The sequence below is a fragment of the Dromiciops gliroides genome, chromosome 6, assembly GCF_019393635.1.
Source record: "Dromiciops gliroides isolate mDroGli1 chromosome 6, mDroGli1.pri, whole genome shotgun sequence".
Lineage (NCBI taxonomy): Eukaryota > Metazoa > Chordata > Mammalia > Microbiotheria > Microbiotheriidae > Dromiciops > Dromiciops gliroides.
The window spans coordinates 262,652,277-262,678,137 of NC_057866.1; the positions used below are offsets into that span (position 1 = coordinate 262,652,277).

The window sequence follows — 25,861 nt, forward strand, 5'->3', positions numbered from 1 at the left end:
TGATGAGAGCCTGAACTAGATGGGAGCTGAGGAAGTAGAGATAAGAAGTGAGATTTGAGAGATGATGTGGGCATAGATTTGGCAACTGATTGAATAAATGGGACAAAGAGAAGTCAAGAATAGCCCTGAGGTTACCAACCTAGGAGACTCAAAGAATAGTGGTTCCTTTAAAAGAATTAGGGAAATTTGGAAGAGGGGTAGATTTGGGAAAGATAATGAGTTCTGTTTGGGACATTTGAGTTCATTCCAGGACATCCAGTTTGAAATGCCCAATTGGCAATTTGTGATGTGTGATTGCAGCTCAGAGGAGAAACCTGAGGGGGCTGGATTTATGGATCTGTTGTCATCTGCGTGATTAATTCAGTCTATGAAAGCTGGTGAAGTCTTTAAGAGAGAAAGTCTACAGAGAAGAGTAAGGGGCCTAGGACAGAACCTTGGGGACACCCACAGTTGGGAGTGTAGACATTTATTACAGATATTTTTTGTTAAATATTCATCTGGATTGTTCAGGACTTCACGGATACATGTTTTCATTTCTGTTGTTGTTTATCTCCTTACCCAACACAAATTGGAATGGAAAAACCCACACAAACAAAACTAAGAATTCTTGAAGTGTTGGGGAATTTAAATAGGTCTTTTAATACTAATAATAGTTCAGATTTATATGGCACTTTATATATACATATACATAAATACATCTATAAATATGATAATATATGATATTGATCATTTATAATGTATCAAATGAGAATGTTATATATATATATATATATATATATATATATATATATATATATCATTAACATTTATATAGCAGGGGCAGTTAGGTGGCGCAGTGGATGGAGCACCGGCCTTGGAGTCAGGAGTACCTGAGTTCAAATCTGGCCTCAGACACTTAACACTTACTAGCTGTGTGACCCTGGGCAAGTCACTTAACCCCAATTGCCTCACTAAAAAAAAAAAATTTATACAGCACTTTGTATGTGTATACAAATACATATAGATATAAAATGAGAATATACATATAATATTGATCATTTATAATGTACTCAAATGACAACATTTTATACATACTTTATACATTCTTATTTGATCCTCATAATATCCTTGTGTTGTAGGTGATATTCTATTTTCTAGATGAGGAAACTGAGGTTCAGAGAGAGTAAGTGACCTGTTCAATCAAGTACATCTAAGAGGAGATTTAAACTCAGGTCTTCCTGATTCCAACTCAAGCCCTCTATCTAGTCTTGTTCCCCTGCTGAAACTTTCCCCCCTCATTTTCAATCAATCAACAAGCGTCTGCTATGTGTCAGGCATTGTGCTAAGCACTGAGGATTCGGGTTTTTTTAAAGGCAAAGTCCTGCCCTCAAGAACTCCCAATCTAATGGCAAAGTCACTACATGAATAACTAGGTACGTAGAAGAGACACAGATAACAGAAGGAAGGTAACTTTGGCCCAAGCAGTTGGAGGAACCAGGAAAGGCCTCACTGTGCAGAAGCCAGAACCTGAAGAAAGCCAGAGATGCTATGAGGCAAAGGCGAGTGGGGGAGGCTGTTGCAGACATGGGGGACAGCCAGAAAAGGGAGATATCCTGGCCCCAGTGAGGAACTCTAAGTAGACCAGCATAACTGGACCACAGAGTATGTGGCATTTCCAGAAGTCCATCTGAGGACTCTTTTCTCCCTGTTTACAGAAATCTACCTAGGCCCCCAAAACAATAGGTCTGTGGTAAGAAAAGCAGGCTTCCAAACAATCTAGGTGTAAACACTGCAAATCAATCTCCTGAGAGCTTAGAGCAGAAGTTCTATTTCCTTTCTGTGTGGCATATGCCTTCTCACACTAGGAATGTTCTACAGCCCTTGGCCTCGGATGGCCATACAGAGATGGAATAGAAAGTAGAACTGAGCACACACCCCCCCCCCCCCGCCCCGGGTGTCTCGGTGGGGAGTTCTGAGGCTTGACTTGCTGTCAAGAAGGGGCAAAAAGCACCACCATCTTCCCATTGGTCATGACCCCAACAAGAATTTTTGCTTCTCTCACTCCAGTTCTTTTATAAAGCAGCAGAAGATTAAGGAGGGAAAAATCCTGTTTTTCTACATTCTTCACCCAGCAGTTTAATGATTGAAAAATGTTTTCCTAGAAAAAAACTAAACACTCACCTAACTCACTGACCATAAGGACAAAGGTCAGAGATCAGAGGCAGCTCTGCGTAAGACACTATTCCCATTTCCTAGTACCTGCCCTGCTGCCCCAGCTAATAACCATTAGGACAATAACTGCAAGTCAAAGTGAGGATTCTACTCTATAATCCGGTGATAAATAGTACTGAGGGCATGTTTCAAACTGAAATTGATACCAATCCGCAACATTTTCACAGTGACCAGGGAATATACTCATTACCACCTCTCTTTGAAAGCCAACAAAGCCGGCATTGACCCACCCCATAGAAGATGGTCAACTCCATATTCATCCCCTTCCATAAGAGGTGAGGTGCAGGTATGGCTGGAGTGCTAGACTCAGAAGGAAGATGACTTGGTTTCAAATTCTGCCCCAGACGCTTACTCACTGTGTGCCTCTGTCCAAGTCCCTTTTTTCTCTGACCGTCAATTTCTTCAGTTATAAGACATGATATCAGCAATATCTACCTACCTCACAGGGATATTCTGAGGATCAAATGATATAAGATGTGTAACGAACTTCGCAAACCTTCAAGTGCTATATGAATGTAATGTTATTATTCTTACTGCTATTACTACTACCATTACTACTATTACTACTACTACCACATTACTACCACCACCATTATTACCATTTCTACTACTACCACCATTACTACTATTACTACTACTGTTATTACCATTACTATTGCTATACTATTACTACCACTACTATTACTACTATTGCTATTATCATTACTACTACTATTGCTATTACCATTACTACTACTATACTATTACTACTGCTACCATTACTACTACTGTTACTACTATTACTATACTTACTACTACTACTATAACTATTACTACTAGTAAAACTATTGAAACCATGCAAATGAAGTAGAAACTGCTGGAATGAAATCAAGTCAATGCCAATCAAATCAAATCAACAAGCATTATTAAGTGCCTACTATGTGCCAGAAATTATACTAAGAGTGAGAGAGACAAAGAAAGACCAAAGAATGAAGCCCTGAATTGAGTAACTATTACTACCTTACTATTTTTACTACCATCACTACTACTACTACAAATATTACTACAAGTAATACTACTGCAGCCATGGAAATGAATTACAAACTACTAGAAATTGGCCAGTGAAATCAAGTCAAGTCAACAAGCATTATTAAGTGCCCACTATGTGTCAGGAACTATATAGAAAGAGCTAGAGATACGAAGAAAGATCAAAAGAATGAAGCCCTGAATTGAGTAACTACTACCATTGCTACTACTACTACTACTACCACCACCACCGCAACTACTACTGATTTGTTGGTTTGTTTCAATATCTTTTTATTACTAGTGTATCTGTGGAAATGAAGTACAAACTCCTAGAAGATGGCTAATGAGATCAAGTCAAGTCAAAAAGCACTTACTAAATGCCTATTATACACCAGGAACTATATATACTAAAAGCTGACAATACAAAGAAAGGTCAAAAGGATTAATCCCTGAAGTAACATTTGGATATTACCCTTTCTGAAGGCTATAAGAGTAGAAATAATAAATCCAATTTACAAAATGCTGTGAGGAGGGTAAGGCAAACACTTTAATCCCTACTTTACACACAAGGCAACTCAAGATTCCAAAAGATTTAACTTGTCCAAGGCCACAGAGCTAGTAAATATCAGAGCAGAATTCTAGCCTAAGTCTCCTATTTCCCAGTAGGTCGTGAGCATCTTTCAAGCGGGGATTGTCTTTTGCATTTCTTCAGAATCCTCAGCTCTCACTAGGTCCAGTGCCTGACACACCAGAGGTGCTTAATAAATGCTTTTAGATTGACTGACTCTCACCTTCATTGCTATTTCTACTACACAAGGCTACCTCAAGGAAAGCTGTAATGAATTATCAAGGTCAGGGGTTCTTTAGCACTTTCTGTATTCTGGCCTCCTTTGGCATTATCTGGTGAAGTGTATGGACACTTTCTTGGAAGAATCTTTTTAAACACATACATTAAAATGCATAAGACTACGAAGAAAGCCAAAGATATTGAAACGGACCCCGGACCTGGAAGGTAAAAGCACATTTTCTTCACAACAGTTGTTCCTTTACATTGAGCCTCCCTTTACTAAATTTTCATCCCAAGTAAAAATTCCACAAGTTTCCGAAAGAATCCCCAGTACCTGAGATGAAGCACTTTTCTTCAAAAACCAAAAAAGGGAGTTGGAGGACAAGTGCAGGGAGTTAGATTTCATGCTATGATTTTTGGGAGGAAAGAATAATCATATCACAAGGACTCTGAAAGTGATCATTCTCTGTCCTTTTTTTTAAGGTTGTTTCTTTAATTTTTATTATTATCTTTTACTTCTAAATGATCTACATTTCCAGATTGATTCTTCCTCAGTCGTCACCCAGAGAGCCATTTCTCATAACAAAGAGGTAATCATTATTGTTCTTAATTAGAAACAAAATCAGGAAAATAAGCTCAACAGGGGAAGAAGTCTAAGTTTGTATTATGCATTTCAGAATCGGTGGTGTTTGACCTAAACCAAAAAATTAGCTTGGCTTAATTTTGGGGTCTGTAATACCTGATGACTTTGGTTAGTCTTAGATTCTTTAGACTTTTCTTTCAACTTGCTCTTGAAATCTATAATGATTTTTATTTGTTTTTTGTTTGTTTGTTTTGTTAAGGGCTAAAATTCTAGCTAAACTGTCTAAACTATTTAATGAGTGGTCGCCAATAAATTATAAGCTTTAGCAAGAGTTAGGCTTTTAAGCATTTATTAAGGAGAATAAGAATTTGGTAAAGAAAAAGAAAGGCCTAGATTCCTATCTATTAAAGGGAGAGCACATTTCTAGCTCCGCTCTCCGCCAGAGTCCAAAAGGAAGCGAGCCTCCGTCTCCTCCTTCCTCCTCCCACTAGTCCGCGTCACTTCCTGATACCAAAGACTCCTGGTCTTGCCCTCAAAGACCTTCGCTTCATGGGCAGAACTCTTCTACAGTTAGTATCCAGCAGGTGGCGTTATTCCAATCGTTACAGTCCCCCCTGTTGTTCCTCAAGAAACAAAATGTTTCCTTGACGGAACAGTAAAAAGAATATAATAACTATTGCTAACTAATAATATGTGAACAACAATATAGAAAAGGAAGAGAGGAAAGTTTTGTCCAGAGGGGCGATTTTTTTTTTTTGTCCTCATGAACCGACGCTTTGACATTGGTCTTGCAAAGGGAGGGCCTCTGCAGAGAGTACATATTACAGATGGTGTATATTATAACCGAAAAAGAAAAGAGAAAAAAACAAAACAAAACTGTTCATTTAAAGTCTCTGAAAGTCTTTTCTCAGATGTCCTCTAGGTGTAGTCGTGGAATGGAAGTCTTTTCAGGGGTTGATGTGTGGATACTGGTAATCAGCCAGGAAATTTCCTACAAAATTGAGCTTAACAGAACTTTAAAATAGCTTTGTCAATAATCAAATCAAACAATGAAAGTTCTCAAAAACATGTCTAAGGGAATACAGAATCTTAGTTGTTAACACGTGAAACATACAATAAAACAAAAATTGAACCATTCTTTAAAATTACATTATTATTATAGTCCCCCCTTATGGAGAGTAATTGAGAAGACAATTGCTGCGATATTAATTTTTAAAAATAATTTTTTTATCTTTGTTTCATCACTTTTTGCATCATCTGCCTAATTATCCTCATGCCATTATGAGAAATTAAAAAATCTAATATAATTGGTAACAGGTGTCAAGGCCAAATTCAACACTGTATTTATCATGACACCTGAGATAATTATGGGGGTTACCATAAAAGAACAGAGAAATGATGGGATATGAGCATTCCCACACTTGAGCAATATGTACTGCTCATACAGTATGCCAGGCTTAAAATAGGTGGATGGAATATACGTCCATGCCACCGAACATATTGGAGGAAACTGAGTCAGACTTAATCAGATCCATGGGATTAAGATGGTCCATGGCATCAGGCATATAGGAGGGAGCATAGAAGCCAGGTGTAGAAGTGAGATGGGTGGGATCAATACTTCCAGCCATCTGTACAATATTGTGGGGAAAAATAAAATAAAATATTAAACCAAGAGAATCCAACCTCAACATTAGTCAAAAGCCGTTCCCTCGGCCATACCTTGACTTCATGCATGTCTCCCCTCATGTGACAGTTCAGTGTCTGCTCTTGCATGTATTCCTCTTGTGATTGGATGGCATCTTGGCCAACTGGCATCTGATAACTCAGAATAAAGGCAATTAATGTCTTAAATGATAAGTTCCCATAATCCAAGTCTCATATGGATTTAAAAATTGAGGATAATAAATGATTGCAAAAAATGTGAATACATCTTGACTCAGAATATAATATATAATTATGCAACAATTTCAAATAATACCCTTTTTTTTACTTAGTATACAATTACTTTTGTGAAAAATCAGAACATACTTAAATACAAGTTAAAGCACAACAGAATCTCAAAGAACTTTTTTTTTTGAAAAAAGAAAACTTTTACAAATGTTCCCCTCTTTTTTTTTTTTTTGGGAATATGCTTATCAAAAATAATACTTCTAGAATCAATTTACACTTGCCATGGCAACCAATTTGCCAGGGAAATGCTTTAAAGAGTTTGATCAAATAATCAGTTGAGAAAAAATAACAAAAACAAACAACTCAGAATATGGGAGCACAATACTCCTAGAATTAACATTGTATTATGAAATCAAAACCATGTTTCAAAATTAGATAGATGAATGAATAGAAGAAGATACACGTGGAACAATAAAAGACAATGAAATTCAAACTAGGGAAATCTAAATGAATATGAACTTAATATCAATAAGAGTATTATAAAATATAAACTGGACCACATGACTATAAAAAGCTTTTACAAATATTCTCTTTGTTTTAGAAACTAAGTATAAAACACAATCTCAAATGCATGAAAATCTCTACGAAAATAAACCCATACCATTAATTTCAAAATGTATGTGTAATAGCATAGAAATCCTATGTAACCTCTGAACTGACATTATTACTCTGAGTGAATTCAGAACACTTTTGATTCCGATATCTAAAATCCCCAATACTCATATCAATACCTTGCTGCTGACTTCTACATTTCTGTAAAATATATACCCTTCCATGGCAAAAGAAGCAGAGTCTTGAACTATGTTGATTGTCATTCTTATTCAGCTTAAGTTTTTCTTCTTTAACCCCTCTATATTGTCTGTCGGGCTTTTCACCATACAAATGCTTTATAAGATTACTAATTAAAGACAAAAGCAGGTTAGCAAAATTATGAACAAAACGAGCATATCTGGAATTTAAAGGGTTTTCTAAAATTGTCTCAGAAGCACAGCCAGGCTGGGGAAGGGGTGAGCCTGAAGCTGCAAATGCAGTTAGAGAAAGTTGAGCATGCGCATTAGATCTTTGGACTTCCCGGGCCAGGGAAGCAATGGGCTTGGCCATGGGAGGAGTAGAGGGTGAGGTCTGGAGAGGAGGGGAGGGACCAGCACAATTTGAATCAGACTTGATTTTGAACTCAGGCCTGGATTCCTCTTCCCCCACTTTGCCTCCAGGTGCTAGGGGATTAAAAGCTTCTAGAGGGTGGGTCATTGCCTCCAGGCATGCAAAATTAGAGCAACAATTAGTGTTAGAACTGGGAAAAGCTGCGGGAATCTCTTCAGGTTTCTCTGAAAAAGCATGCTTGGGAGAGGGAGAGATATTTCCTTGTGTGAGTAAGTTGCTGGCTCTTTTAACAAAAATAAAAAGAAAAATAGAAAATCCACAAAAACAAAGCATTAACATGATCTTATCTCCCATTTGTCTGGTTAAACAGACTAAAATCAAAAATAGGGTAATTAGGGAGTTTAAAAGGTCCATTCGAAAAAATTTAAAGGGAAAACACAGCCAGTACACCAGTACTTAGCAGTTAAAGGGAGAGGGAGGGGAAATTTCTTACCCAACCAGCAGATCAGAAGAAGACTGAGGGTTAGCTTTCCTCTTCGTGGTCAGCCATCTGTTAAGGGCTAAAATTCTAGCTAAACTGTCTAAACTATTTAATGAGTGGTCGCCAATAAATTATAAGCTTTAGCAAGAGTTAGGCTTTTAAGCATTTATTAAGGAGAATAAGAATTTGGTAAAGAAAAAGAAAGGCCTAGATTCCTATCTATTAAAGGGAGAGCACATTTCTAGCTCCGCTCTCCGCCAGAGTCCAAAAGGAAGCGAGCCTCCGTCTCCTCCTTCCTCCTCCCACTAGTCCGCGTCACTTCCTGATACCAAAGACTCCTGGTCTTGCCCTCAAAGACCTTCGCTTCATGGGCAGAACTCTTCTACAGTTAGTATCCAGCAGGTGGCGTTATTCCAATCGTTACAGTTTGTTTGGTGAGGCAATTAGAGTTAAATCCAGGATCACACAGCTAGTAAGTGTCAAGTGTCTGAGGCCGAATTTGAACTCAGGTCCTCCTGACTCCAGGGCTGGTGCTCTATCTACTGCGCCACCTAGCCACCCCTCTATAATGATTTTAAAACCCATAAATATGAAATGGGTCGACTCAACACTACAATTTATTGTTTCAGAGATGATACCAAAGGCCACTTTTTTTTAAAGTACAGTCATTCAGTGGTGTTTGTGAGAGAAATCTTCTCAATGTTATATTTTAGGGAAAGAGCTTAATGTGATTTAAGGCACTTGGTGCCCAGGGAATAATGAAAGAGGGCAGTGGGCCTGCCTGGGGGAGAGAACATGGCGGAATGGCTAAAACTTCTCTCAGTTTCACCTACTGCTAACTATTCTGCAACCTGCCTGCCATCCGTGTGTGGGAAAGCCTTGGGGGAAAGAAATAGAATTTGATTTGCAAATCCTATTTTGTTGCATCTATTTTCCCTCTTCGTGGTGTTATTTCAGTTTTTAAAAATAGTTTCTCCCATCCTTTGCTAAATAAACACGCCCCTTTATGGGTTATTCACAGTTCCTCTTTTAGATAGACTTTATGGACAAGTAGGCAGTTGTGGGGTGTTGTGGGTAGAGAGCTGGCTTCAAACCTAAGAAGATCTGGGTTCAAGATACCCCCACACACACACACACACAAAATGGCTTTGTGAGCTTGGACAAGTGCCTTAATTTCATGGTGCTCTAGTAAATTCTCAAAATAAATTGGAGAGGGGGCAGCTAGGTGGTGCAGTGGATAAAGCACCGGCCCTGGATTCAGGAGAACCTGAGTTCAAAGCTGGCCTCAGACACTTGACACTAGCTATGTGACCCTGGGCAAGTCACTTAACCCTCATTGCCCTGCAAAAAATTTTTTAAAATTTAAAAATAAATAAATTGGAGAAAAGGTACCAGCCTGCATCGTTTGGGGAATTCCTCAACCCTAAAGTCCCTTATATCGATGAAATCATAACTTCAGGCCCTATCCCTATATGCCTATTTATTTGTTTATATTTTGTATAATAATATTACCAATAATACTGATGAGAAAAATAGCTAACATTGACATGGCAATCACTGTGCCAGATTCTGTGCTAAGTATTTTACAATTATTATCTCATCTGATCCTTACGACAACCCTGAGAGGTAGATGCTATTATTATCCCCATTTTCTGATGAAATAACTGAGGCAGAGAGATTTTCCTAGGGTCATACAGCTAGAGAGTGTTTGAGTCGGAATTTGAACTCAGGTCTTTCAGGATTATTGGCTTGTATACTGTAACATAAGTGCTTTGTACTTTCTGTGAAGAGTTTTCCCATGAATTGCAATGGCTTTTACTATAAGTAACAGGTGATCGTTGGTCCATACCTGGGATTTTATTAGTACAGGGGACTCCCAAAGAAAAAGCTCCCTCCACCAATCCACATCAGCAACTCTCCTGAAACTTATAAGCTTTAAGAGTTCCCTGGCACAGTGCAAGGAAAAGTAACCTGCAGAGCAGGGTCACAGCCATCTCATGCCACCCGACGATAGGAACATACAGAAACACAACTTTTAGAGAAAAGGAAGGCTCCTCTAGCAATCATAAGCTACCAGCTGGCTTGTGTTTCTGGCCACTCTGATTTTCCCCATCGTCCTACATTATACAACCCTCCAGCTTGGCATTCTGCTATGAGCAGAAAGTAGCCTTTTGAAGTCTCAGTACCAGAAAGGTCCTTAGAATGTAAATTCTAACTCTATGTGACAAGGACTGTCACATACAATTAATGCAGCCCCTAACACACAAGGTTCAGTAAATTGTTAATAATAACGAAAATAATATCATGCCCATGACATTAAAGGGATCAGAGGGAAGAGTTTGACATGTTTGGTAGACTGTCTGGGGGTATTTATGGATGGTAATCACACAGACCGGGAGTTTCTAAAACCAACTACATTGAAGGGTGGCCGTCTAACAGTATAAGTGGCAATGGTCTGAAAAAATATTCAAGGAAGTGGAAAATCTCCATTGTATTTGAATTGTCAGTAAGTCAACACACATTTACTAGAAGCTTTAGTTGGGCCAAGTGAGGTGGTTCACACCTGTGATTCTTTCTCTTGGAGGAAGTGGATCACTTGAGCTCTGAGTCAGACTTTTGAGTAGGGTTCCCACTGGGTGTCGGCCAATATGGGGAGCCCCTGGTGGGGGAGCGGAGCAATCCAGGCTGCCTAAGGAGAAGAAAGCTAGCCCAGGCCAGAAAAACAAAGCAAGTTAAAGCTCCTGAGACAAATCCACTTTACTCAATGCCATTGGTCCTCTTCAAGAACTAAGGACGAAGGACAACAATTCATAATGGGATTGGACCCATGAGTGGCTGCTGCATTTCAAGCCTCCGTGGGATAGGAGACCTGATTATATCAATCAACAAATACTTTAAATAAACAATTGGAAAATAAGTTACAATGAGCATATTTTCTTGTTATTAAAAATAGATAAAATCTTTCATTGTAGAATATATGTAAAAGCCATTATTCCTCTTGTATGGTAATTACCACATATTTTCAGTAAGGGGTCCATGTGTCCTCACATCTCTGCACTTAGCAGGTAACAAAAATTATTTGCTAAATGATTTGGTTTTTTTTTTCTAATGCTATGTAATTTTAATATGGTTGTACCTTCTAGCAATAAACTAGAAGGGGGAAAAAAGGATTTATCTCAAGGTCTCAGAAGTACATTGATAAAGTATCCCATCAGGGGACTGCCAACCAAACAGATTTTCACTAAAGTGTTCAAGAACAAGAGAAATATTGGTCATTTCTGAGTCTTACAAATTCTCAAGCTTTTGATAAAATATAATTAAGAAAAGTCAAGGCTTCTAATGCTACATTGTGATTTGTTTTGCAATGAATCATAATTCAAATTGTGATTTAAAATGAATAATGGGAAATAGGCTTGATCTTTGTACAGGAACAAAATCTAACCACATAATAAAAATTGTATAATGAATCAGGTACCAACTAATTAGTGCCTCATCAGACCCAACCTGCAAGCCAACAGTTAGTCTGCATATGAGTAAAATGCTTTTTTTCAAGAATTCTTGAATTTACAAGTTTAACATGGCAAGAAATACTGCAAATCACTGCACTTAAGTGCAATGTATTGTGTGCATTAATGATATCCATCTGCCTTCAGAGAATCCCTTTCAGAGAATTTCATTCCGCTTAAAGTTATTTGCCAAAAACAATAGACTTCTTACTGGTGTGGAAAAATATTAAATGTATGCTTATGAAAAAATTAAAAAATAATAAAAACTAAAAAGCGTATGCTTATGAGAGGGCTGTGTGTGTGTGAGAGAGAGAGACAGACATAGACACAGAGACACAAAGACAGAGACAGAGAGACAGAGAGGGAAACAGGCAGATCTGGTTCCCCTCACTTGTAACAAGTTAACCTGTTCTGCCTAAACAAATGTTATGACTACAGTTTTCATTTCTAAGCAAGGTATGTGAAAGTTTATACTGATGATAATAACAAACCCAAAAAATTATCATCTGGTTTAAAAAAGCAAACCTTGATAAAAGAACATTAGCTAGTTTTTAACACTGGCAATTTGGAACTAATCACGAAGTTGTTAATTATTGTTGATATTAATGGATCCTTTTTTTGTCCCCAAATAAGGTATTCAAGAGAAATGGGTATAAGGAGCAAATTAGACTGGATTTCAGGGGGAAAAATTCCTACTGGTTAGAGCTGTCCAAAAAAAGAATATGTTTTCTAGAAAGGTAGTGAGCTCCCCATCACTGGAGGTCTCCAGACATAGGCAGGATGATGACTTAGCTGTTGAGACCACCATTGTTCCCACACAAGTTAGCCTAGAAATGTTCTGAGGCTCTATTACATAACTTCAATGGAGAAATAAAAGCCATGCTGCTAATTACAGGTGCCATTTGTTCCAGGCTCTGCAGACCAACCCAATCCACGAATCTCTCTTGGAGAGAGTACAATTGCAGCCACAGCCTACAGCTTATATTTTGGTGGATGCAGTGAGACCTACTCATTTAAGAAGTCATTAAAAGTTCAGAAAGGTGATGAGCTCAAGACACAGAATGAGATAGCCATTTTCAGACATAGACAATAGGGAAATTGATTTTGTTTAAGTATATTTGCTAAAAGAATTTTGTTCTTTTTTTTCCAAAGTGAAAGGGGGTCCAAGGTAGAGAAAAGAAATGCTTATGAATTACAAGTAAACAGGGAGCAGCTAGGTGGTGCAGTAGATAAAGCACTGGCCCTGGATTCAGGAGGACCTGAGTTCAAATCCAGTCTCAGACACTTGACGCTTGCTAGCTGTGTGACCCTTGGCAAGTCATTTAACCCTCATTGCCCAACCAAAAAAAATTACAAGTAAACAACGTAAGCCAAAAAAAAAAAATTGAAAAAAAGTTAAGCCTTTAAAGGGAAATGGAAAATAATGAAAGCTGTCAGCATCACTACCTTTTAAAAAGTTTGGAAATTCACATCTGTCATGGATAGCTTTAAGTCATTACTAAAACACAGCCATTCCCTCTCTTTCCTATTTATTTCCTTTATGAATTTGTTATCTGGACCACCTTGAAAAACTTTCTAAGGCACAGATACCTCAGTAGTACCGAATTAGTTAATTACAATTAGTGTCACTTCACTGAATACCCAGAAAATTCTAATAGCCTGACATTGAAATAGTAAAATTTTAAACACATGGACATCTATGGATCCTGTGAATTCATGGGGTCCTCATATCATATACGTCTCATCTATATATCCATAAGGGCTCTATTAGATTTAACTGGGAAAATGTTACTGGACATTCACTGTCTTACTGACTTTTCTTTTTTCATACAAAAAAGTGGGGACATACGGGTGGATAGAACTTCAGCTGTCAGTTCTTGACTTTATAACAGTATTTAGCTTCCCAACAGTTAAATAAGAACATTCCTGAGTCTTAGAAAGAGACCTCCTTTCTTATCGGTTCTTCCCATTCTCCTTAGTATTGGGATGCAGAGGTCACAAGCGTGGCCAAGCACATCCCCAAAAAGAAGAAACATTGTGGTCTAGTGTGGACTTTTCTTGGCAAAAACCAATCAAGTCTAAGTCAAAAGCATAGCATCTCTTAAGGGCCCATTACTTGGTCATAGTAGCTATGAATAGTCAATATTGGCTGGGTTGAAATCAATTGAATTGGAGAGGCGACAAGCTGGGAGATTCACAATGTAAGGAAAACACGTTTGCTGGCAGTGTGATTCTGGGGAGGTCACTTAACCCTTTGTGCCTCAGTTTCTCAGCTGTAAAAGGAGAGAATTGAACTCAATGACCTCTAAGGTCCCTTCTAGCTTTCAACTGAGAGGAATACTGGAGCCAGTTCATACCAGCTCTGGAAAGCGGGTTGTTAACCTTTTTAGTGCAGGTATCTTTATCTAGAAAGTAGCAAATCATCAGGGCTTGATTCGTTACTTTTAATTGTCCACTTAATTGTTTTATTTGATCAGGATAGAATACCAGGTCTGAAGTCAGGAAGACTCATCTTCCTTAGTTCAAATCAAACCTCTGACACTTAACTAGCTGTGTGACTCTGGGCAAGTAACCCCGTTTGCCTCACCTTCCTCATCTGTAAAAGGAACTGGAGAAGAAAATGGCAAATTCTCCAGCATCTTTATCAAGAAAATCCCAAATGGGGTCACGAACACTCAGACACCACTGAAATGACTCAATAATAACAACAACAAGGCTTAAGAAAGTAATGGAGGAAAATGCTAATATTACAGAGTAAACTTAAAAGGGCGTACATTTTCTTTTCGGAGATCAACTTGTTAAATATTTACTAGTACATCAATGTCTCAATTGGTACTGAAGTTATTCCAAGAAGACTAGAGAACTGTCAGGCCCATGTTAAGACTATTGCTAACACTTCATTCATCTTACCTGTAAAATGAGAGATTAGGATAGATTCTCTCTAAAATGCATCCCTACTCCAAGATTCAAAATTTTTTAAAAATTTTGAATGTCATCAAATCAAACTCATACCAACTTCTCTTTAAACTCCACAAAGCTATGATTTAGAAGAGAATTGATTTGAGAATAGGGGAAATTATTTTCATACTCGGAAAGGTAGATTTCACAGATTCAGAATATCATATAAATAAAATGGCAAAGCATGATAAGAATAACAAAAATTGTATGTTCTCAAGAGGAATTTATTCTAGAAAAGAAAAATGAAAAGCCAGGTCTGGTTTTCTCTGGCATTTTCAGAATCAAGTACTTTGAGTAACAGACTCAAAGTCTAGATTCTTTTTCCTCTGACTTGTTGTTACATGACCTATAGAGGCAAATTCTATTCTGAGCTTTCTCACTGGTCCATTCAGTGACATTCCCTGGGTCACTTAACCTCTATGTTCCACAACTCTCCATCTATAAAATGGGTGAGCAATTACAAGGACAGAAGTGGCTGTTGATTCATATTCTTAAGAAAGTTATATAAAGAGTAGTTATTTTTAATGTGGTCACCTTTTACCTTGTCCTATTTAGATTACTCATAGACCATCTTTCATCTCAAACTTCCTTCCCTCTCTCCTCTCCTCCAAAACAGACTATTAATTGTTGATTGTATTGTTTAAATGATGGTGTCACTACTCAGAAAATGCAAATACCTTAGGAGAAGCAAGTAGTCAAAACAGATACTAAATTTTCCCAGAGTCTTGTATGAGAAGAAATTTGATATCAATTTGAATTCCTAATAAAACATTTCTGCCAACTAACCAATGAGAATGATACATCAACTCCATGTTTCTGTGTACAGTGGTCACTTAAAACATGGTTATCAATGACTTGAAGACACAGGGGACAGAGTTGGGTCAAGTCTGCTGCCAGGAGGTATATCTGATATTTTGGACAATGGAGTCAGAATCCAAAAGGATCTCAACTGGTTAAAATAATGGACCAAATCTAATGAGTTAAAAGTTAATAGGGATAAATATAAAGTCCTACTCTTGGGCTCAAGAAACAAACTTCACAAATACACAATGGGCAAGGTTTGACTAGGCAACAGTACATCTGAAAGAGATCTGGACTTTTTAACGAGCTCAGAATAAGTCTCGAGTATAATATGGAAACCACCAAAATTAAAGCAGCTTCATTCAAAGGATTATATTGTCCAGAATTAGAAAGATGATAGTACTGCTATACTATGTTCTGTGTGAACCACATCGGAGCTACTGTTTTCAGTCCTGCATGCTCATTTGAGGAGGTCAAGGTAAGACAACAAGTATTTATTAAGCACCTATCATATTCCAGGGGCTACAGAGAAAGGCAAAAAAAGTCCCTGTTTTCAAGGAAGGGCACTCATAAGCTGACAAACACTGAAATGTGTTTAACTATGATGGTGAAGACCTGAATATTTTGCTGCAAGAGAAAGGACTAGTAATGGTTATTCTGCAGAAATGAAGACTTCATTAGCTGAGTCTATCTATATGTATATGTCTGTGTCTGTAGCCAGAAAAGAGGGAGGTTAAATGAGAGCCATGTTCCAGTATTTGCAGGGCTATTATCTCCAGAGAGAAAAGACATTTTGTCCTTAACCCCAGAGGGAAGAATGAGTATCAATGGGTGGAAGTTGAAGAGAGGCAGATTTTGCTTAGATGCAAGAAAAAAAAATTCCTAAAATCATCATCATCAGATTTGTATGGCATTTTAATGTTTCCAAGCACTTTGTATATCCTCACAATAATCCTGAGAAGTAGGTACAGTTACCCCTATTTTACAGTTGAGGAAACTGAGGCAGACAAAGGTAAGTGACTTGTCTAGGGTCATACAGGTAGCAAGGAAGGCTCTGAGGTTGGATATGAATTCAGGTCTTCCTGGCTTCAGCCACAGCGCCCTATGCACTATGGCGCCACCTAGCCGGCGGCCTTGGGAGATAGATGATGGTTTCCCTCCTCTTTTGAGAGATTCAAGTGATGACTAAGTGGCTACTTGTTGGGGATGCTAAGGAGCAATTTCATTCTGTAATACAGAGCTATGGACTAGATGACTGAGATCCTGTGATTCTGTGGCCCTCCCTATAGGGAGAATTGTATTTCAAATCCAGACGAATATATGAAAATTACGCCTCATCAGTTGTCCTGCCAATAACACGACAAGGCATGAATCCTGCCTTCTGGATGGATGAATTACACCAATCCAATTCCCACCCTCTATTTTTATAGCAGAGGGAGGCAGATCAGACAGGCAGGACAGACAATCTATATCCCTATCTATCCAGGCAGCCAAGTACCACAGTAGATAGAACGCTGAGGCCGGAGTCAGGATGACCTGGGTTTGAATCTGGCCTCAGACACTTCCTAGGTTTGTGACCCTGGGCAAATCACTTAACCCTGTTTGCCTCAGTTTCTTCATCTGTAAAATGAACTAGAGAAGGAAATTGCAAAATAGATATGTGAGTGTGTGGAGGGGGGAGAGATATATACATATATATTTATATATACCTATATGCACACAGGCACACAAACATGTGTATACCTTTTTGTTGTTTAGTCATTGCAGTCATGTCCGCATCTTTGTGGCCCTTTCTAGGGGTTCTGGGCGAAGATACTGGAGTAGTTTACAGATGAGAAAACTGAGGCCAAATGGGTTAAGTGACTTGTTGTGGGTTACAAAGCTAGTAAGTATCTGAGGTCAAATTCGAACTCAAGTCCTCCTGACTCCAGGCCCGGCGCTCTATCCACTGAGCCACCCAGCTGCCCCACACTCCTACACGTACACACACACATGCAGTCTTCCCCAGAGAAAGAGAGAGAGGGAGCAGTTTTTCTGCAGATGATCTCCTTTGAGAATATCTTTTCCAAGAGTGTAAAGAGGACGTGAGGATGTCAAGGGAAGAGACAAGAAAAGCAGTCAGAGATCATGAAAATAGCTCCCCTCACCTATGAGAAGAGCCTCCTAAAGTGGCCTCCATCATCCACTGAGCCGCCTGGCTCATCTTCCTAGTGCACAAGGGTCGACCCGTCAAAGGGAACCCCACTGTGCATGGTTTGCAACGCATACAGCAGTTTGCAAGACACTTTATACCTATATTTCCTCTGATTTAATGTATAATAGGGGGCAGCTAGGTGGCACAGTGGACAAACACCAGCCCTGGATTCAGAAGGACCTGAGTTCAAATCCAGCCTCAGACACTTGCCACTTACTAGCTGTGTGACCTTGGGCAAGTCACTTAACCCTCATTGCCCCATGTTTTTTATGGATAAATCTGCTGGGCCACATTCCCCCACACACACACATCTTCTCTTCCTTCATAGCTAAGTTCAAGTAACACTTCCTACAAGAATGTTTTCCCGATTACCTTCCCCTCCATCTCAAGCTAAAAGTTCTCTCCCATCTTATTATTTAATGAAACATCGTCTGCTTTTCTGCTTTGACAATCATGTTTTATCTCACATCATTCTTATTTATGCATGTGTATACTAGGCACACTAGTACCTAAGCTACTCTTCCTTCTATCTACAATCCTCTGCATTCCCAGCATGATGCTGACGACAGGACTGGTGAGTTCCTTGGTGCAGGGAGCCCCCAGAGAAAGTAAATTCTCTCCATCAGTAAAGATTGGCACCATTTCAGCAACTTAGGGTCTTGGAGAAGTTGCCTGGAGTATTGAGTTCAGTGACCTTTCCAGGGTCATACAGCCAATATGTGCGAGAGAAGAGACTTGGACACGGGTCTTCCTGACTTTAAAGGCTGCTCTCTACCTAATGCCTTCGCAGCTAGGTGGTGCAATGGTTAAAGCACTGGACTTGAAATCAAGAAGATCTGAATTCAGTTATGACTTCAGACATTTAATAGCTGTATGACCCTGGGTAAGTGACTTAACCTTTGTCTGTCTCAGTTTCTTCATCTGTAAAATAAAGCTAATAATAACACCTAACCTCCCCCCAGGGTTATTATGAGGATAAAAATGAGACCATATTTGTAAAGTATTCTGAAAATCTTAAAGCGCTATTTCCATGCTAACAATTATTACATAGTGCTGTCCCTAACTGAAAGATGAAGAGACTTTCCAATCAAAGATGGAGGGGTAGGAAATGGCAGGGTGGAGAGTTTTGAGGGTTTGGTTAAATAAAAAATCTCTCTAGCGTGATGAATAGTCAAAAGGGTCAAACCCACCGTGTCTATAAAAGACACCCACAGATTGATGAAGGAAGGATTATCAGACTTTATTGGGACATGAATAGTACAGGGTCATCCTCACCATGGGCCTGAATGACATAAGCAATGTCTGCCTTGATTTTTTCTAACACAAATTCAGGGCAAATGATCCATGATATACCAGAATCTACATCAAGCACAAATCAAACCATAACAGATTCTGTTGTAATTTTAAAGGAGAGGAGGTCTATTTAGCTTGCATCCTGTTCAACCCATCCAAATACCTGAGTGGAATCTATTTATTATAACCATAAAGGGTTTTTAGCATGCTCGGGTTAAGGATTCAGAAAGGGAATGGATAGATCCCCGTAGAGGCCAGCCTTCTCATTTTTTTTGTTTTTGTTTTTTTTAGTGAGGCAATTGGGGTTAAGTGACTTGCCCAGGGTCACACAGCTAGTAAGTGTTAAGTGTCTGAGGCCAGATTTGAACTCAGGTACTCTTGACTCCAGGGTCGGTGCTCTATCTACTGTGCCACCTAGCTGCCCCCAGCCTTCTCATTTTATAGATAAGGAAACTGAGGTCCATAAAGTAGCTTGCCAAAAGTTATACTAATATTAAGTGCTGAAGCCAGAATTTGAATTCAGGTCCTTGGAGCACAAATTTCCCATACCCTGCTACCAAGAGCAAGTCAAGAAAAATAGAAAAAATGGCTGAAAACCCCCAATACCTGAGCAAACAAAACTCTCCACCACAAATTGCCAAAGTCCACTTTATTTTTGGATGTATTCAGAACTATGGCTAGTATATGCTTCCATTCAGCTGGGTGCTGTCCTTCTCAGGGTATTGTCCCTAAGGAACTAACTACACACACTCAATTCTTCTATGTACTTGGTTAAAGATTACCTGAATGTATAGCTCAGAGAGGATCACAAATTAATTTCCCACAGGCTCTAGAAAGAGGTGGTGACCCCCAGTGACCAGGGGGAGTATGGGAAAGCTAAAGGCCTGAGCCTCGACCAGGACGGTCAATTTTTTTGTCTTTGCCTCATTTTTCTTATCAATGAAGCAGAGTAATATTCTGGAAAATCCACCACTTCGGTGCTATGTGTTGAAGATGGGATAGGTGCCACATTTTGATCTTCTTGGTAACTGGCATTGTAGAGACAGGTACCTTCATTACCAACTATATGGCAGTAGAACACAGGATTCTCTGTGACAGCAGTGCCAGGCATGGGGTGGATGCTGCCTTATGGCTGGATGGTGTTATCCGGGGCTCTTACATCACACACTTTCATTCAACAAGCCCTTAAGCACCAACGTGTCTCAGGCACTATGCTGGGCACTTGAGGCAAAATGAGGAAAACTAAACCATCCCTGAACCCAAGGAGCTTAGAAACAAGTGCAGATAGATAGAAATATAGATAGGAGTATCTATTATCTATAGAGGTAGTAAAAACAAGTGCAGATAGCTATAGATAAACAAGTCTATTATCTATAGTTACTGCAAAAAAAGTGCAGATTGCTATAGATAAATGAGTCTATTATCTGTAGATATAGTCAAAATAAGTGCAGATAGAGATAGATGTAGCTATATCTATAGATATAGTAGAAACAAGTGAAGATAGCTATAGATATAAATAGACCATTCTATATCTATAGATATAGGAGAAACAGGTATGTGTGTGTGTATGTGTATATATATATATATATATATATACACACACACACACATCATCATCTATACATTCACATACATATATAAAATAAAATAAAAACAAGGTGATATCTATACATATACATATATAAAAATATTTTACAACATATAAAGTGATTTCTGGGGGCTAAGCCTTAGAGGATATTAAGGATTCTGAGAGGTTGAGGGGGAAAGGGAAAATATTCTGGGCTTGTTGGGAGTGGGGAGTGACAGTCGTCTCCTGTGCAAAAAAGAGATGAAATGTTGTCAGTGGGGAAGTCCCAGTAAGCCAGCGTGGCCAGAATGAAAGGTGAATGAGGGGGGATAATGCACAATAGAGTTAGGCTCAAAAGCTGCACTAAGACTGTTGGGAAGCGTGTGTGATCAGCCTGGAAGATGAGGCTAGAGTTAAATTGTGAAGGGAATTTATTTTTTGTTCTGTAAACAATAAAGACCCACTGAAGTTTTCTGAGCCATAGAGAGATGGGAGTCAGATCTATGCTTGAGGAATAGCAGCTTGGCAGTTGTTTGGAGGGTGGGTGAGAAAAAAGAGGCGAGGTAAGCACAATGAGGAGACCACGGCGATACTCTTGGCTGGGGTGAGTGGAGAGAGGAGGACAGAAGCAGAAGACGTTGAGGAGGCCAGCTGATGAGCTCACCAAGAAAGGACACAGAAGGGAAGAGGTCCCAGGTGCCACGGGCACAGCCCCACACAGGGATGGGGCACAGGGGATGATTCCGCTCAGGAAATGGAGAAGAGACATTCAGACCGGCAGGAGGGGTCCACAATGGAGCAAGGTCAAGAGAAAGAAGCCGGGGATGGGGAAGGGTGGGTAGAGGGGGAGGGTCTCAAATCTGAGAGTGTCAAATATTGCAGAGAGAAGAAGAAATTGGACAGAGAAAACAAGCAAAGAGGAGATGATTGACATAAGCCCTGCTAATAGATAGATGTGTAAAAACCCCCAGGGCCAATGGGATTCCCATTCTTCCCAGATGCAGACAAGTTCAATACTTAGATTGAGGTAGCAGTTACATAGCATGGCGGATAAAGGGCAGGCTTGGAGTCAGGAAGAACTGAGTTCAGATCCAGCCTCAGACACTTACTAGCTGTGTGACCCTGGGCAAGTCACTTAAAACCCTGTTTGTTCCGTTTCCTCATCTGTAAAATGAGCTGGAGAAGGCAATGGCCAACCACTCCAGTATCTTTGCCAAGAAAACCCCAAATGGGGTCACAAAGAGTTGGACAGAACTGAAAACCAACAATAATAATAACCCCTACCTCCCAGGGCTGTTGTAAGGATGAGCCCATGACTGTAAAGCGCTCCATAAATGCACACTGTTATTATCCATATGCTGAAAACGTGAAATGTAAAATACTCATTTCCAAAGATCTATCCTAACAATAGAGATAGGGAGAAAGGAAAGGAAACTCTCCAAGGAGATCATTTAAGTGAAGGCAGGGAGTGGGGAAAACGCCTATAGGGTGATCTGAAAACTTTTCCAAGCACCTTCCTATTAAATAACAAGTGTGTTGGGACCGGAACTGTGATTTCTCTGGTTAAAGGGAACTCCTGAATGAAGAGACCCCCTCTACCAATGCAGATAGCTCCCTTCTCTGAAACATGTAGTCCTAGAGAATCCAAGCTCAGAGAGATCAAGGAACTTGCTAAAGGTCACAAAACCAGTGCGTGTGTCAGAAGTCAAGGGACCAGAATCCACATTTTCCTGGTTCCGCGGCCAGCTCTCTACCCACTACCCCATACTGCCTCCCATTAAATAGATAGAAAGTAAGATGCTTCCTATTTCTTTATATAGTTAAGATTACATCACCAGCCCTGGATTCAGGAGGACCTGAGTTCAAATCCAGCCTCAGACACTTGACACTAGCTGTGTGACCCTGGGCAAGTCACTTAACCCTCATTGCCCCGTGAAGAAGAAGAAGAAGAAGAAGAAGGAAAGATTACATGCTCCCCAAACTATTACAGACCTAGGAATAAAAAGTACCCATGATTAAAATAACAAGTACATTTCATTCACATCCCTAACAAGGAAAATCTGAAGGGGAGAGGAAAAAACAGAAGTGATACCTTGCATCTACCCAACAGGGTGCTGTCCCAGGCTCCAGGGCAAGAGAGCGCCTGCCAGGGACCCACCTTTGTGATCAGTATACACTCTGTCTCCCGCTAGGCCTCCCGGACCAAGTCCTCACCTGGCTGTCTCTTTCCACTCCATCTCCTGCCCATCCACCGCCAGGAGCTCGTCCAATTCTGTGAAGAGCTGGGGGGGCGCCGGGCTGTCATCGTCCTCCCCCAGGATGAAGCGGATGCGCTCTGCTGCGGGGGAGACTGCAGAAGTAAAAATACTTCGGTTAAAGACTGGGGGGATAACCTGGAGGACCAGGGAGCTGTGACTGCGAGATCTTCTTCTCTCCCCAAAGCTGTTAAGCTTCCCTTTGGTGTCTTCCTTGGACATCTTTCCCCCTCCTCTTTGCTCCTTATTTCCTCTCTCACTTGATTCCCTACTCTTTCCCACTTTACGCCTGAAACGACTCAATCTTTAGCTTATTGAGAGCTCTCCAGAAAGACAGATCCCAGCTTCAATTTGGTCTGCTCCAAGTGAGAAAAGACCTTTAGCCCGCAGATCAGTTGAGGCGGCCTAGCCTTTCCCCCCTCCCTCCTTTCCCACCTCATGAATTTTTCTTAATTGTTTGATAGAAAACTCAGCTGAGCCAATCACTTCTTCATTCAGCGGTGGGAGGGGACCAGGCAACATCCTAATGATTAGTTCCCCACCACCACCACTTCTGTCTGCTGCCTGGAACCGGCACTCTAACTGGCTCATGGCCACCCGTAACTGGCCAACTGCAAGGGTGGTGAAGGAATATTTAACGAACTCCGGTCTCTTCTTTACATGGAAGCAGTGCCCCCAAAATGTTTAGTCAGGCCTCAGTGCACTTGGAAAACAAGCCCGAGTAAAATATTGTACACCTGAGTCAAAGAAAACTCATTTCCCAACATGCTCAAGCCCATAATTGGATGCCCTACCAGCTCCTTTTGACCCCTTCTTCTGAAAATTGTGTAATGAAAAATTAACTGGAATTTTCCTCAGGTCCCAGGATTTAGGGGTTATTCTGTCTCCAAGGGCGCTAAGAAATGTGCCTGCAGTGGGAGATGTTCAGGAATTCAGAATGGCCTGGACTCTACCAGTGGAGCAATGGTAGAACATATAAGTGGGAGCTAGGTTGCTCATGTGTGTCTACATCTTGGGGACTATTTAAGGGCGTATGTTTGTATGCACTTATCTACCAACACAGAACAGAAAAGTTCCTATAATCTACAAACTAAGCCAATGAAAGAAAAATGTCTTGGAACAGCAAAAAATGCCCATCATCTTGAGCAGTAGTATCAAACTCAAATAGAAATGAGGGCCACTAAACTATACATAAGAATCCCTGTGGGGTGCAGATTGACTTAGAAAACCACAAGTTCACATTATCTGTGTCGCATTGTATTATTATTTATTTTGTTAAACATTTCCCAATTACATTTTAGTTGGGTTCTGGCCACACTTGGGAGTTTTGCCAGAGAGTTTGATACCTGCTGTAGAGGATGTATGGAAAACAGGGACAAGAATGATGCAGGATGAGGCACTGAGGTAGGAGAATATCCAACGTGTATTAGTGAAAGGAGTGTTCATATGGTTGAAAAACATCCCAAAGCCTTCAAAGAATCCAAAATTAAATAAAATATTTTGAGACAGTATGGAGTAGTATAAAGTAAGGTAGCCTAGGAGATAATAATAATAATAATAGCTAATATTTACATAGTGCTTATTATGTGCCTAGCATTGTGCTAGGTGATTTATAATTATTATCTCATTTGATTCTCACAAAAATCCTGGAAAGTAGGTACTATTATTATCCCCATTTTGCAGAAGAGGAAACCAAGGTAAATGGGTTAAATGACTTGTCCAAGGTCAAATATCTAGTAGGTACCTGAGGCTGAATTTTAGTTCAGGTCTTCCTGACTCCTGGTCCAGTGGGGTCAAGTATCACCTTAGTACCGTACTGACTGCATGGCCCTGGAAGAATCAGCTAACTTCTCAGTGGCCCCAGGAAACTCTCTGGGAAGATAAATTCCAATAAAGAAGTATATTTCCGGGGCAGCTAGATGGCACAGTGGATAGAGCACCGGCCCTGGAGTCAGGAGTACCTGAGTTCAAATGCGGCCTCAGACACTTAACACTTACTAGCTGTGTGACCCTGGGCAAGTCACTTAACCCCAAATTGCCTCACTAAAAAAAAAAAAAAAGAAGAAGTATATTTCCTCACCAGGAAGTCCCTCCCCCAATGAAATTACAAGTCCAATCCGAAAAGAAGGAAAGAGAGACAGAGACAGAGAGAGATAGAGACAGAGACAGAGGGGGACAGAGAAAGAGACAGAGAGGGACAGAGACAGAGGAAGGAAGGAAGGAAAGATTAAATCATAACTAATTATGATGAAATATTTGAGGCAGCATGGTGTCATGACTAGAACACTGGATTTGGAGTCAGGAAGATCTGGTGTTGAATCTTGCCTCAGATATTTATTAGTTGTGTGACCCTGGGCAAATCACTTAACCTCTAAGATCCCTGGTAATCTCTGACCCTGTGATTTCTTTATGATTCTAGGGCAGAGGAACCAGCAACACTCCATAATGCAGTCTGTAAATGTAACTGGGGAATGTTCAATGAAATAAGTAAAAAATATGATAAACATAGTTTGTGTTTTTCTAAGTCAATATCTCGCCTTCAGGGATCTGTTTCTATTTGAATTTGACAGCATTGTCCTTGGGAGGGAGGGAAATTCAATATTCTAGGACATTTGTGTAGAAATGTTATCAAGTACTTTCCTTTCTGGGTAGCATTTGGGAGGAAAAAAAATTTTTTTTTTAATTTTAAAAGCATGAAATTAGCCCACGGCAGGCAGGCAAGATCCCAAATCCTGATAATAGACCCTTCTTACAAGTGGAGTATTTTATCTATTTCAAATGTATTCACTCACTTTTATGGTTCTGAGGCTGATAGTCACAACCTTCACAACATTCAATAATGAAGATTCTTAAAGATATGACAGATTTGGGGGAATCTTTCAGAAAATCCGTTTTTTCCCCTCTCCACATATTTCCTTTGACCTTACTAACTGTCCCCTCAAGATATCATCCTATATTTCTCATCTTACTGCTAAACCTCTGTTTAAAAAAGTAATAAATATACATTATCTCCACATTCTCACCATCTACTCACTCCTCAGCCCCTTCTTGGACTTCAACCACTCATACGAAACAGCCCTCTCCAAAATCACCAGTATTTTCATCTCCTAACCCAATAGCCCTTTCCCCACCTGATAAAATAGGTAAATGTTCTTCCCATCAGGCTTGG

The 25,861-nt window shown here is 39.8% G+C and overlaps 1 protein-coding gene across 6 annotated transcripts in view; it reads right to left on the reverse strand.

Moving 5' to 3' along the window:
* The window catches only part of SLC4A4 (solute carrier family 4 member 4), a 432,216-nt gene that overhangs the window by 232,932 nt on the left and 173,423 nt on the right, over positions 1-25,861 (reverse strand). For all 6 annotated transcript variants that reach the window (XM_043971103.1, XM_043971104.1, XM_043971100.1 and 3 more), the window contains one exon: positions 22,652-22,787. In XM_043971103.1, coding sequence (XP_043827038.1) covers positions 22,652-22,787 — 136 coding nt within the window. The remainder of the gene's footprint in view (positions 1-22,651; positions 22,788-25,861) is intronic.